We start from the raw sequence: 14,351 nt of genomic DNA, 5'->3' as shown, positions 1-14,351 counted from the left end.
CATATCTTCCCCACTTTTACTAATAACCCTTTCGTATCCTTCAGTTCTATTTCCAATTCTCGCACTGAAATCGCCCATTAGCACTATTCTATCCTTGCTGTTGACCCTGACCACGATGTCACTCAATGCTTCATAAAACTTGTCAACTTCATCCTCATCTGCACCCTCACATGGTGAATACACTGACACAATTCTCAGACAAATTCGCTTTACACATAATTAACAGGTAATAAAATTCTTAAAAGTAAACATTCATAAAAGTGCCTGGGCAGCACCAGGTACAACAGCTAGATTATATGTATATTTAGGGGAGTTGAAAACAATGTGAACAGGTTATTTAAGCATTAGAGGGATGGTCATATTGGTAAATAATTTGAAAATATAATTTGATATCTCATGAACATGGTTCATGAACTAGGATGTGACTACAGTAACCCACACCATGAACTTATGTGTACCAAAATTTGCAATGCATCAGAATAAATATTCCATTGGTATACATTGAGAAAGACTTATCAAAACTACCCCTATCCTGAAATAATTTTATGTATGAATCTCATTACTTCGATCTTCTTAAACACAATTTCCTTTATTGATGTGAACATGATCAAACATCAATTACTGTAAACACTTCACCTTGTAAGAAAAGACTGAGGGACTTAGAGGCTTTGCTGCTAGATTTTCACTCAGACAGTCAAAATTTTAAATTTGGTGAATCTCAAGCTGGAATATTCACATGAAAAATCATGTGATGTCAGGCCAAAACACTAAATTAGCCTCTGAAGAGACCCCAAAATATTGAAGTCAGTCTCAGTCTCAAGTAGCCAGTTTGCTATGCTCAATCTACAGATAATCAAGGCTGTACAGTATAAAGTATGTCTTAATTGTGGTGGTAATGAATGTTGTGAGTCTTTATTAAAATGAGGAGAGAAAAGGCCTGGTTCTGAGCAAACTGGCACAAATGAGGTGGAAGTAATGCCAGACTTAACTATGCCAATCTACATTCTCAAGTTGAGAATTTCCTGGGCCTCCCTTTTAGTATTCTACTGACCCCACTCACAGTAGAGGATTTAAAATAATAAATTGTTCACATATTCTCCAGAATATTGCAATAAAACAGAGCAATATTTTCTCATAACTTTACAAGTAATTTCCTTTTTATGCAAGTAATTGTGACATTTTAGAATACTTTTCTAACAAAGAAACTTCTCATGATAGTTGTCTTGAAAATAAACAATTTTAATTTATCTCAAAAGATTATGTAATTCATGTGTTCTTACTGTATCGCAGCTGGCCGGTACTGTGAGTGGACCCACAAAACAATTGACCGTTCGGCTGAGATAGAAACATTTAGTGAGTATCTCACCACTCTGCGCCTCGTTTGTGATGAAGGTGAACCCGCCTACCTCAACTGGACCGTCGCTCAAGAGACACCAGACCTCGTCTATTATCAGGTAACTATACTAGTGTAGGCTTCTATGGTTTTCCCTATCAGTTGTTTATCTAGTCTTTTCTTAAATGATTTCAAAGGACTTAGAAATTTATCATACTTCTCTGTTGTAAATTATTCCAGTCCCTAAATCATATTCATATAAATGAATATTTGTCCTATTGAATTCCATCTTTATCTTCATATTATAATTTTTCCTACTTTTAAAAACTACGCTCAAGCCTATTTGTCTACTAATGTCATTCTATGCCATCCTTTTACTGATAGCTCCAAACGGGATTAGTTGAGCTGTTTATCTCCTTACTCCCAAGTCTTCCCAGCCCAAAAGATTGCAACATTTTCATAACACAACTCTTTTGTTAGAAATCACCCCGAACAAATTGTGCTGCTTCCCTTTTGATCTTTTACAGTTCTTGAATCAAGTAATCTGGTATGGGTCCAATACACTGGAACCATATTGTAATGGTGTCTTACCAGTCCCTAATTGCCCTCTCCTTTACATCCTTACTACAAACCTTAAAAACCCTCGTAACTATAGGAAAAGATCTGTAACCTTTATTTACAGCCTCATTTAATGTTTCCTTATATTAACACCAGCATTCCACGTGAGGTACATTCACTCTGTCCACACAATAATTAAAAGTGAGGGGACTTTTCATATGGGTGAAACTCACAACCTGGCTTGTCACCCCATTTACCATCATAACATTGTCTCCTGTCCATCTCACAACTTCGTTAAGGTCTTTTTAGATTTGTTCACAATTCTGTAACTTGTTTATTACTCTATACAATATGACATCCACAAAAAATCTTATTTGTGATTCCAGTGCTTTACACATGTATACTGTAATTTGTATATGTAAGAAAACATAAAGGTCCAAAACTACCACCTTGCAGAACTACCCTTCTAATCATTACAGGATCATAATAATGTTTTACCTACTATAATTCTCTGAGTTCTGTTTTGTAGTAATGTAGCCATCCATTCAGTCACTCCTTTGTCTAGTCCATTAGGCACCACGCTGGAACACTGGAACCATACTCCAGTTGGGGTCTTACCAGAGACTCATATGCCCTCTCCTTTACAACCTTACTACAACCCCTAAATACCCTCATAACCATGTGCAGAGATCTGTACCCTTTATTTACAATCCCATTTATGAGATTACCCCAATGAAGATCTTTCCTTATATTAACACCTAAGTACTTACAATGATCTCCAAAAGGAACTTTCACCCCATCAACGCAGTAATTAAACTCAGAGGACATTTCCTATTTGTGTAACTCACAACCTGACTTTCAACCCCATTTATTATCATACCATTGCCTACTGTCTATCTCATAACATTATCGAGGTAACTTTGCAGTTTCTCACAATCTTGTAACTTATTTATTACTCAATACAGAATAACATCATCCACAACAAGCCTTATCTCTGATTCCACTTCTTTACTCATATCATTTATATATATAAGAAAACATAAAGGTCCAATAATACTGCCCTGAGGAATTCCTCTTTTAATAATTACAGGGTCAGATAAAACGTCGCCTACCCTAATCCTATTTTCTAGAAATATAGCCACTCATTAAGTCACTCTTTTGTCTAGTCCAATTGCACTCATTTTTGCCAGTAGTCTCCCATGATCTACCCCATCAAATGCCTTAGATACGTCAATCGTGATACAATCCATTTGACCTCCTGAATCCAAGATATCTGCTATATCTTACTGGAATCCTACAAGTTGAGCTTCAGTGGAATAACCTTTCCTAAACACAAACTGCCTTCTATTGAACCAGTTATTTTGGGGAGGACATACAAGTAAGGTTTCACAAGATGTTTCATCTGTTTTGCAGGAATTGTTAAGGTGATGAATGGTTGCTACAGTAATATTACAAATAAGAAAACAAGATTCCTAATCAATAAGACACAGTTCCCTTAATATACTGTTGCCAAGTGTCCACAAGTCAATCACATTACTACATCCATCCCTAATGAGATAACACATAACCTTTAAGCCAGCCTGGAAGTTTTGTTTGTCTTGAGGATCTCTTTAGCTGAGGTTGAACATAGTTTTGTCAGAGATGTAAATGCATCTCTATTTCAGAGCATGGTGGGGGATGTCTTGTTGAATTGAAATAAGTTCTTACCCCACCAATATGTCAACTCTTCTTTCAGAATCTTCTTGAAGAAACACAAATTCTTGTTGATGCATCTCTCACCCTTTTTGAGGTAACTTGGTTTCCATTAAGAGAAATCACTTTATAAGTTTGGGGTCATAGGGAAGTGTAAACATGTTGACAGGAGTCTGTTTCAACAAGATGAGGTCATTCTGGACCAGACTGTGAAGCCTGATGTGATGGTTAGTGTTAACGTAGACTGCTTGCTTCTTTTTATTGCCAGCGTCCACAGCTACCAGGTCTCATATGGAACAGTGTCACTAACCCAAGCAAATGGATGCAATCTCACTGCTGGTTTTCTGAGATGGATTCTCAAATAGAGGCTTGCTTAAGGGCTGGACCACTTCCTTCTCTAGCTTAGTCCGAACTTTCTGTCGAATTTGTTTGCCCTTTTCCAGATATCATGTGTTCATAGCTATGGATGAGTACTTCCACTTTCCTCTGGTTGAGACAGTTCCTTCAACTTCATCTGCTCCAACCCCGAAAGTTCTCAGGAAATGGTTTAACAGTTTGGAGCACCTTATTTTTTCAAGTCTGATAACTGAGTACTGTTCAGTGGTTGTGAGTATGCCATGTTTCTTCACCACTTCTGAACAAAATTGGCCACAGACCAACGAGACTTCAGAGCAGTGTTTCAGGCCTGTCAGAAAGATCATTCAGGCAGCTGCCCCAGGAAGAGAAAGCAATCCCCTCACACAATCACTTGGTTCAGTCCTCTTGGTTTGCTACATCGTACCATCAATTCACTCTCTAAGTACTTTAATTTTTTATTCTGGTTTGACCAGGCAAAATGGCCTTGTGATTAAAGGCACACAGCTGTGAGCTTGCATCCAGGGGATAGTGAGTTCGAACACCAAGTTTGGCAGCCCAGAAGATGGTTTCCCATGGTTTACCATTTTCACACCAGGCAAATGCTGGGGCTGTACCTTAATTAAGGCCATGGATGCTTCCTTGCCACTCCTAAGCCTATCCCATTGTCACCATAAAACCTATCTGTGTTGGTGTGGCGTAAAGCAAAACGTAAAAATTAAAAAATCTGGTTTGAAAAACTATGTTTTCTTGGTACTGCAATACCTAACTGTGTTTTCTCTAAACTGAATGCTGAGCTTCTCCTTCTCACTCTTGCTACAAATCACAATTCGATTGACAATCCTGTTTTATTCTTTCTTATACCTTTGTAGGTTGCATGTGTTGCCTTTACACTGTCAACCATCACATTTCGAACATTTCAAACCATCCTGTTTTGGCCTCTTGCATCTTAATACAGCAACAGAGCATATAAAATACATTACTTCTACCTTTAATAATACTTCTTTTCTAATACCTTTCTGAAACAGCCTTCCCATACCTTCGTTTTGGCGATACTATAATAGGACTTTTTTAAATCAGTTAAGATCATCAGCATATTTATGATTATTTATTCATACTAGATAACCAGAAGCCTCCGTGGCTCAGGTGGCAGCGTGCCAGCCTCTCACCGCTGAGTTCCGTGGTTCAAATCCCGGTCACTCCATGTGAGATTTGTGCTGGACAAAGCGGAGGTGGGACAGGTTTTTCTCGGGTACTCTGGCTTTCGCTGTCACCTTTCATTCCAGCAACACTCTCCAATATCATTTCATTTCATCTGTCAGTCATTAATAGGGACCTGAAAAATTAGCATTTTGTTTCAAAATTAGCATCTATTTTTTCCAAAATTAGCATCTATTTTTCCAAAATTAGCATCTATTTACAAAGTTATAATAATCACATGTTTTGTTTTTTTTAAATTTTAATGATTCCAAGTTTATGAAGTGCAATTATTGTCCTTGGTTCACACACAATACAAATTCATTGTTCAAACGAAAGCATTGTCAGTACTTCGGCATTGCTTTCTTTCATATTGCACCGTCTGTCTGTAACCACTGTGTTGTAATGAGACAACACGCGTTCGCTATCTACATTGTTCGTTGGGGTCCATAACAACTCAAGACAGTATTTAGCAAATATGCTGAACTCTGTCCAAAATGCAGTTAATGCAAGCATGATGTCACATTTTTCACTTTCTTTCATCTGGGTTTGAATTGCATGTTTCAGAGAACAGTAACCAGACCAGATATCGTTTTGTGAGAGATCTGTTACTCCAAACAATTTCTCAAGCTCATCTAATTTATCAGTGTTATTCAAAATTGTATCTTTTGGATATAAAGCCTGAGAAATTGACACAAAATGCTTATGGTTGGGGTCTTTAGCTTTCAATGTGGCTAGCATGCACTGTGAAGAATGAGCAGCTTTGACAAATGTGTCTCTATATGCAGTCTGCTGTAGAGGAGTGAGCTTAATCAAAGCATCATTAGTTGCCACAGAAAAATTCCCCTCACAAATGATGGTAAAACTGGCGTCAAGGTTATGCAGTTTGGGATAAGGAAGATGAAAGGTAGGATACAGAGACCCTTCAAGTTTAGTAAGGAGGTCAACCAATCCAGCTGCATGATCTGTGACAAAAACCATGTGGGAGTGAAGCCTATTCACTTCTCGGTCACTCAGATCAGTCAGGTACTTAATACCACAGTTGTTGATGTCTTTCATGTCAGACATCTTGAAAAATGTAACAACATCAGTACAGTAAGCACTCAAATAGAAGACAGCCTGAAACCAGCTATTCCATCGGGTGACAGGTGCAGGAAAAAGCTTTGCTTCCTTTGAAGCTCCATACTTTGATGTTAAGAATTGTAAAAAATTATATTTTCGTTTTCTTGTGTTCAAAAATGCAGACTTTACCATCGCAACCACATGATTTAAATCTGTCATCACTGTGACCTAACTATTGCCAATCAAGCTGATCTTATGTGCCCAGCACTGTACATGCATTAAATGATCCCCTATGACCACACTTAATGTTTCATAACACCGGGTCTTGTACGAGGCACTGTCACTAACAAACACTTTAACTGTATCATATGGTACATTATAACGGTGCAGAGCTTCTAAAACAGCATGAGAGCAGTTTGTAGTATTTCCTGCATCAAGATATTTCACAGAAACAACGTGCAGTTCTCTTTCCAATCCGGCTGAGATTTGGAATATGATGATAAAAAGACAATGGCCCATTCTATCTGTAGTTTCATCACAGAGTATGTTGATGTTCTTCCCCACTACAGCCTCTGCTGTTCTTTTCTGGTGGTCAGATTCAACTTCTAGAAAGGAAGAAAGACTTCAAATTATAACAATATAATTTAAAATTACTGGATCAATTGCGTACGGGTAAGATAGTTCGATATGGAAACCGCACTCAAATTTGGTCTCCTTCAATTTTGCATGTGGTTTCGATGTCATAAAACCTAAACTGTACCCAATCAATGAAATCAAAACTTACCCGGTAAATATACTTCATGTAGAGCTCTCACACATGGCAGCTCTTCATTTGAAAACTCAGTAATCCAGGCTCTTAGCTTTTTGCTTTCCAGCTTTTCCAGAGGTATATTTGCTTTGGCAAATACTTCAACTGTGCATTTTGAGAAGTTATCTCTGGAAATTTTTCGTCGTTTACAACTATCTAACTGCATAAGTACAGAAGATAGCTTTCTTTGAGATGTATTAGCAGCAGGGATTGAACTTCCTTTATCATGTCGCTTACCCACGTGTTTTTCAGATTTAACATGTTTCACAATGCTATCTTTTTTTCCCACCCAATTCGGCAATTACAATACTTGCAAAACACTGTCGCTGAATCTGTGGCATATAAACCATCCTTTCCATATTACTTCGCCCTTTTGTGTGTAGTTTTTGTCGTGCACCCCATAACCTAAACGATCGCTCGACTTTCTACTCTTGAACAACAGGAAAAGAACGTTATGTCTGTTTCGTTATTTCCATGACACTAAACTTACATTTCGGTAATAATCAATACAGATCTTATTCTCCTTGCTATTCCCATTGTAAATATTGATTAAAGTCAGCAAAAAGCAATCGATCAGCTACTTTTCTTCATCAATCAGAACAGTCGAAAGGATCATGCATCATATTTTGAGTATTTCTGATGATTTTGCCGAAATACGTTGTTTTTGCCAGTAAAATAGCACACTTTTGCAGAATTTGCACCAAAATCACATATTCATACTAATTTTGCATTTTGGGTCACAATTCGCATTTTGTCGCACTTCTATTTATGCGTAAAAATTATTTTATTCCATATTAGAATTACCGTAGGCTTGGATTCAGTACAAGATTCAAAAATTTGCATTTATTGCAAATACAAATTTTCCAGGTCCCTTGTCATTAATCATTGCCCCAGAGGAGTGCGACAGGCTTCGGCGGCTGGCACAATTCTTATCCTCGCCGCTAGATGGGGGTTCCATTCATTCCATTCCTGACCTGGTCAGATGACTGGAAACAGGCTGTGGATTTTCATTTTTCACTAGATAACCAGTTTGCTACACATATCCATAGTGCATTAGAATGGTGGAATATAGAACTGTATGGCACAACATTACAAATAGGATTAAAACATAGTCCAAATTTCACAATACTCAAATCAAATGATCAACAGAGAAGGAGAACCACTTTATATGTACTGCTTTGATACTATGTTTAACAATATGCACAATGTTTGTAAATCTTGTTTTAAGGGGAAAAAGCTGTTACCGATTACATAAACAAGAAAGGAAAACTGACTTTAAATATGTGTTTGAGTCGAGATGCTATAACACTTAGTTCTTATTTGTTCAAAGTACTTTGTACATTCTTTTATTATACTTACTATTTCTTTTCAACAGTGTTATACTCACAACAACCTTGGTTGGAAAATCCATGTTGTTGACATGGGTTATAGATCCCGCAGGAATGGTATGAACAGCGCGGCATCCTTCCAAGCCAGCATACTGCTGCCTTTAGCCCTCTTGGCCTTCCTCATCAGATGAAGATTCCTGCAGCTCTGCAGATAAGTGGGCCTCCATAAACCTGTGCTGTGTTTCATTGATGTGCTTACTTTCTGAACTCATTCACTTTCTCTGTATTCAATTGTAAAATCACATTTAATGAAACACAGCCTATCTCCTTTATTTACATGATTGTGATCGACATGACAATAACGTCAGATGGCTGCTGAATACGGCAGTCTCATCAGAAACTTGAACATTAAGACTGCTTGGAAAACATGTGAACTTCGACAATAAGTGATACTAGGAAGCTATGAAAGCTATGACTTCACTTACTTAATCTAGTGATGTAAGACTCTCTGCACAATTCCATCTTCAAGAAACATGATGTAAGATTAGCAATGAAATGCCACATTGGGAAGACATTCAAGTTCACACACCTCTACCATGTAAAAATGTTCATTTACCTTTATCTGTTTGAAAAGCATATCCTCATCATATATACATATACATATACATACACATATACATATACATATACATATACATATACATATACATATACATATACATATACATACATTAATATTTTCAAAAATATCAGTTGCTTTTGATAAATTATATTTATCTTTTCTATTAAGATTTTAGGAATGTTATGCTAAATTCTGAGTTAGCTGAAGATCTTTTACTCCTAAAGGAGATAATTCATCCCATTATGAAATATAATGGTTCAAAATGTATAGTTATTAAACAACAGATTTCAAGGATAGCTGCAAATAATTCATGTATTATGAATATTCATTTTTCTTCCTGGTGGGATTTTCTTCTGTTATGGTATACATCAAATTTTTCAGCTCATTTAAGTCTTTTATTGACATATTATATATGATTTTGGCTATGCCATTCAGTTTCTTGAATATTACATGTAGTTTTAAAGGTAGCCTATGTTTTAGTATCAATTTATTTGACACACTATTTATTAATATATATCTAAGAGATAAGGATATTTTAGTATTATATAAGAAAACTATTTTTATAGAGACCTTACCTTTATGAATTATAAGACAATAACTTTCCATAAGTGAGTTCACTAAGACAATATACTAGTACAGTAAATGCCAATAAATCCAACAACTCAAGACAATAAATTTGACAATAGTTTTTAGTGTCCTTGCTTGACAAATTAGAATTGATGCAGCTGACAGTTATTTGAGATGTATACAGAATTTCTTTCATAGGGAAACAAGAAATGGGAATTATTAATACTGGGGACCTATATCACCTACACATATCAACAGAAATTTTTAACCTAGACTCTTGCATTATTTACAATTCTGGAAACTAGTGTTATGGTGCAACAAGATTTGAACTTTAATGAGGTTAAATTCTAGGAAAAGTGTGATAATAAAACACCTGTACTTAACTATGACCATACCCAAAGGAAACAGATTATATTTTTAATAGGTACTTAATGTACATACAACTGAGCACTTATGTACTTTTTTTTTTCTGGCAAATGGTTACCCAACTATTATTTTTTTGTATGTTTCATTGCATGTACTTCATTTGATTATTAAACCTTCTTTATTTGTGTTTGAGTTGTTTAGTTTCCTTCTGATCATATCCTTGTCCTCCTCCTAGTTTTGTTACTTTGAAGAACCAACATTAATTTCAGGTACATTACAGACAGAGAAAAAGAATTATTTTGGTGAGGTACAATACTAGAATTCAGTCCAGATTAAATACATAGTTCCTATTACCGGTACTGAACCTGAAAACAGAGCAAGATGAAATAACATTGATTGAGGTTAATTTATCTTTCTGACTGACTAGAAATGGACTTCCCCTTCCCGTTATTAGCAATTGATTCTCTTCCAGGGTACTGATGCTCCTGTTTCAAAAGCTTCAAAGTATCCAGATGAAAACAGTACTGATGAAGGATAAATATTTAAGAGCTAACAATGCAGTTGTGTCTCATTTCAATCCTAAAGGCGATCTTCTTTGCTAGTGATTTTCTTGTCATACAGTATCCTCCCATTGGCTCTGTCTTCAAAGTCCTACATGTCTACCATCCACTGCTTCATTGGCTTTCCACATGGCTGGCTTCTTCTTACGTTGAGTTGGAGGGCTGGGTGACATGGCCCTACCATAGGAGCCAAATTCGCTAATTTTTCTCATAATTAGGGCTATAGCAAATCTTATTTGTCAGGTGATCACTGTGGATCAGTCTGACTGTCCATTGTGGTATGAAAGACCTGTTCACGTTTGCTAATTATTGGGCAGCATTCCACACCATGAAGTCTGCCAGAGTCCTGCAGAAGGGCCCACCGCGCAGCACTTCAAACCCACGGGCTCCGGCAGCCCAGCCCATGCAGTGTCGTTCACTTCCGACATGGCAGCTTACTGGCCCATAGCACTGGTTTCATACAGCCCACCGCAGTCCACCACACTGGGCGGGCTTAGTAGAATAACCTTGTATACTTCCCCGCAATAACGCGTGCGCCATGTACAATGAAATGTACACTTCTATTCGGATCACTCATTATACGAATTCCTGTACGCTAATTACGTATTCCAAAGTAGGCTAATTGCATTTTGAAATAAAACAATAGAGAACTCTCCTGCACTGTAATAACAATAATAATAATAATAATAATAATAATAATTAAAAACACAAACAGAAACTTTATTATTAACTAATATTCATCTGCAATTGACATCAAGTTAACTGAAAATATTCATATTCATAGGACTTCATTCGCGGTTTAACTCAAAATAAAATACAAGCTGAAATGACATACGATTTTCCAACAACAAAAACAAACCTGAACACAGCTTTTACTTAGTGTGTGTAGTTTATTGGTCATTGATAATGGTAGTGTAATGGAATTACTGTGAATGAAAAGAAGAGTATCAAAATTGTCTGGGTGTAGAAGAGACCGTTGTGCGTTGAGAATGAAGCCCACTGAACAGAAATTTATCTCTGAAGTTGAACTTAATGTTTGCATACATACTACTTTCTTCCTGGGCGAGGTGGCCATGCGGTTAGGGGCGCGCAGCTGTGAGCTTGCACCCGGGAGATAGTGAGTTCAATTCCCACTGTCAGCAATCTGAAGATGGTTTTCCGTGGTTTCCCATTTTCACACCAGGAAAATGCTGGGGCTGTACGCTAATTAAGGCCACAGCCGCTTCCTTCCCCATCCTAGACCATTCCTATCCCATTGTCGCCATAAGACCTGTCTGTGTTGGTGTGACATAAAGCCACTAGCAAAAAAAAAACTTTCTTAGTGATCTGGTGAAGTTTTGGATAGTTTTGTCCATTTGTTCTCCAATAGGATGCTTGAAATATCTTTACCGGTAAAAAATGAAATGGCGTCTGGCTTTTAGTGCCAGGAGTGCCCGAGAACAAGTTTGGCTCACCAGGTGCAGGTCTTTCGATTTGACCCCCATAGGCGACCTGCACGTTATGATAAGGATGAAATGATGATGAAGATGACACATACACCCAGCCCCCATGCCAGCGGAATTAACCAATGATGGTTAAAATTCCCGACCCTGCCGGGAATCGAACCCGGGACCCCTGTGACCAAAGGCCAGCATGCTTACCATTTAGCCATGGAGTCAGACTCTTTCCAGGTCATCTGTTGGAATAGGACCATCATCAACACCCGTCCACGAAGCAAACTTCATTACTTTGGCAGGTTGTAGCATAGTCGTGGAGTCTGATGACCCAGAAACATTAGAATGCTCGTCATTCATGCACACACTTGCAATTCATGCACACCTCGTTCATTATAAGGTTTTTATCTAATCAGAAAAATACGAAATCAGTCTGACACCTTTAATGTGTACATAAAGTTCACCGCAGATCATACAGCACCCAAAATTAACGTCCTTCCCATCACCATCAACTACAGGCTTGAATACCGGCCAAATATGACTTAAGTTTAGGATCCATTTCAGAAGTCTTGTATTGTGCAGTTTCTAGTTTGTTTGTTTCTTCTTTTGTTCGTACTTCACGTTTCTTTGCTACGGTTTCTTTTGGAAGTACAGTCCACATTCGTTTCCGATAACAGGATAGACAGGGAAGTCAAACTGAAAACTACAGCAAACATGATCGTCTCCACTTGACCATAATGCAACGCACTCTGCTGACATGCAGTACACTATACACATTGAAATAGTCAGCCCATAGAACTACCACAGCGCTGTCCTTCGCTCACCGTGTACGAATGGCATTGCGCTGCCCAAACCAGCCCGTGTGATGACATCACAGGCTTCGTATATTCGAGCCTTTCAAAGCCCATTGCGGTCTACTGCTGAAGCAGCTCATGAGCTGGGTAGCTCTACAGGACTCTGGAGTCTGCCTCCACTTGAACCATGCTGCAGTGAATCTTATCCACACATCAGACATGGTGTCATTATCTTATATGGCCTGTCATCCAAGATATTTAAACTGTGTAACATTTCATTCCAAATAATCTTATGAATTTCATTCTCAGCCAGTCATGTGCCCACTACTGGTGTTCAGTACTTCACTAGATTTGTCTGTACTTAGGTTAGAAACTTCTTTATATTGTTATTTACATGTCAGTCATGGCCAAATTAAGAAGGAATTGCAATTTTTAAATTTCCATCATATCTGCCTGTTTGTACACATAAACAGACATTTGAAAAAAAGAGAGTATTGTATGTTCCTCACATTTAAGATTTTATTGGACTTAATTACAGTATTATGAAAATATAATTCACTTCCCATGAAGATACAAACCCTGTGCATACCCACAACAAACATTGTATTTATAGGTTCAATTGTTGCTGAGAAATTGTACCTGCAAGGAACTTATACATTACTGTGCACTCATTCTTGTGCGTGTGCGTGTGCGTGTGCGTGTGAGTGTGCGCGTGCGTGTGCGAGTGTGAGTGTGAGTGTGCGTGTGTGTGTCACCAGGAAAGGGCTGAATAGAACTGAGTGAAAATCAGTATTTTAGGTCAAGGGAGTGAAATAGTAGTTTAGAGGAAGGTCTTAATTCTCAAGTATCTCTGTTAATACTGGTCCTGTCAATAAATGCTACATTAAAAAAGTTGTAGAAAATACTATTTCCAATCTTATGCTCATTAAAAATTGATCCTAGGATGAAAAATAAGGGAAAGACTCATGAATTATTTTTTTAACTTATTTAACATTGTTGAAGTTAATCTTACAGAAGAATCCTTTGTAAGAAAGAGAGAAGAAATAGTAAACTCCAATCTTTCATGCATTATACCATAGGAAAACGGTTACCAGTTCTGGTACTGTCCCAAGGCATGGCATGAACGTGACATGTGATCTAGGAGGGTTACTTTGCTGAGTGGAGCAGACTCTCTCTGAATATTGGTGCAGAGATGCTGGGGGAGTCAGATAACTTTCTTTATCTCACCATTCCTTTGGATCATGCTTAACTACATACACACACTGGTCCATCATGGTGCTGGGCTAACTGACTCAGATGGTTGAGGCACTGGCCTTCTGACCCCAACTTCTCAGGTTGGTCCTGGCTCAGTCCAGTGGTATTTGAAGGTGCTCAAATACGTCAGCCTCATGTCATTAGATTTACTGGCAGGTAAAAGAACTCCTGCAGGACTAAATTCTGGCACCATAAAAGTAGTTAGTGGGACGTAAAGCCAATAACATTATTATTATTAGCCAATCTTGGTATTTGTTATTTGATCCAATCTAGAAGGGAGTTTAGAGCCATGAACCAGATTGCTTTTCTCCATTTATCTCAACCACTTATAGTGTATGGTCAACCCAATAATAATCGTATAGCCTCAGCTACTGTGTACAAGTATTTTAATTTGACACAATCTGGCTGCTTGCTTGTTAATTT

The 14,351-nt window shown here is 37.7% G+C and overlaps 1 protein-coding gene across 1 annotated transcript in view; it reads left to right on the top strand.

Annotated features, from left to right (window-relative positions):
- Positions 1-9,009, top strand: part of LOC136877074 (protein Skeletor, isoforms B/C) — a 421,284-nt gene extending 412,275 nt beyond the window's left edge. The window contains exons 13-14 of the mRNA XM_067150891.2: positions 1,291-1,454; positions 8,380-9,009. Coding sequence (XP_067006992.1) covers positions 1,291-1,454; positions 8,380-8,523 — 308 coding nt within the window. The 3' untranslated portion in view covers positions 8,524-9,009. The remainder of the gene's footprint in view (positions 1-1,290; positions 1,455-8,379) is intronic.
- The last annotated feature ends 5,342 nt before the right edge of the window (positions 9,010-14,351 follow it).

This window comes from Anabrus simplex, chromosome 7 (genome assembly GCF_040414725.1).
Source record: "Anabrus simplex isolate iqAnaSimp1 chromosome 7, ASM4041472v1, whole genome shotgun sequence".
Classification (NCBI taxonomy): domain Eukaryota; kingdom Metazoa; phylum Arthropoda; class Insecta; order Orthoptera; family Tettigoniidae; genus Anabrus; species Anabrus simplex.
This window is presented reverse-complemented; position numbering and strand designations above follow the sequence as displayed.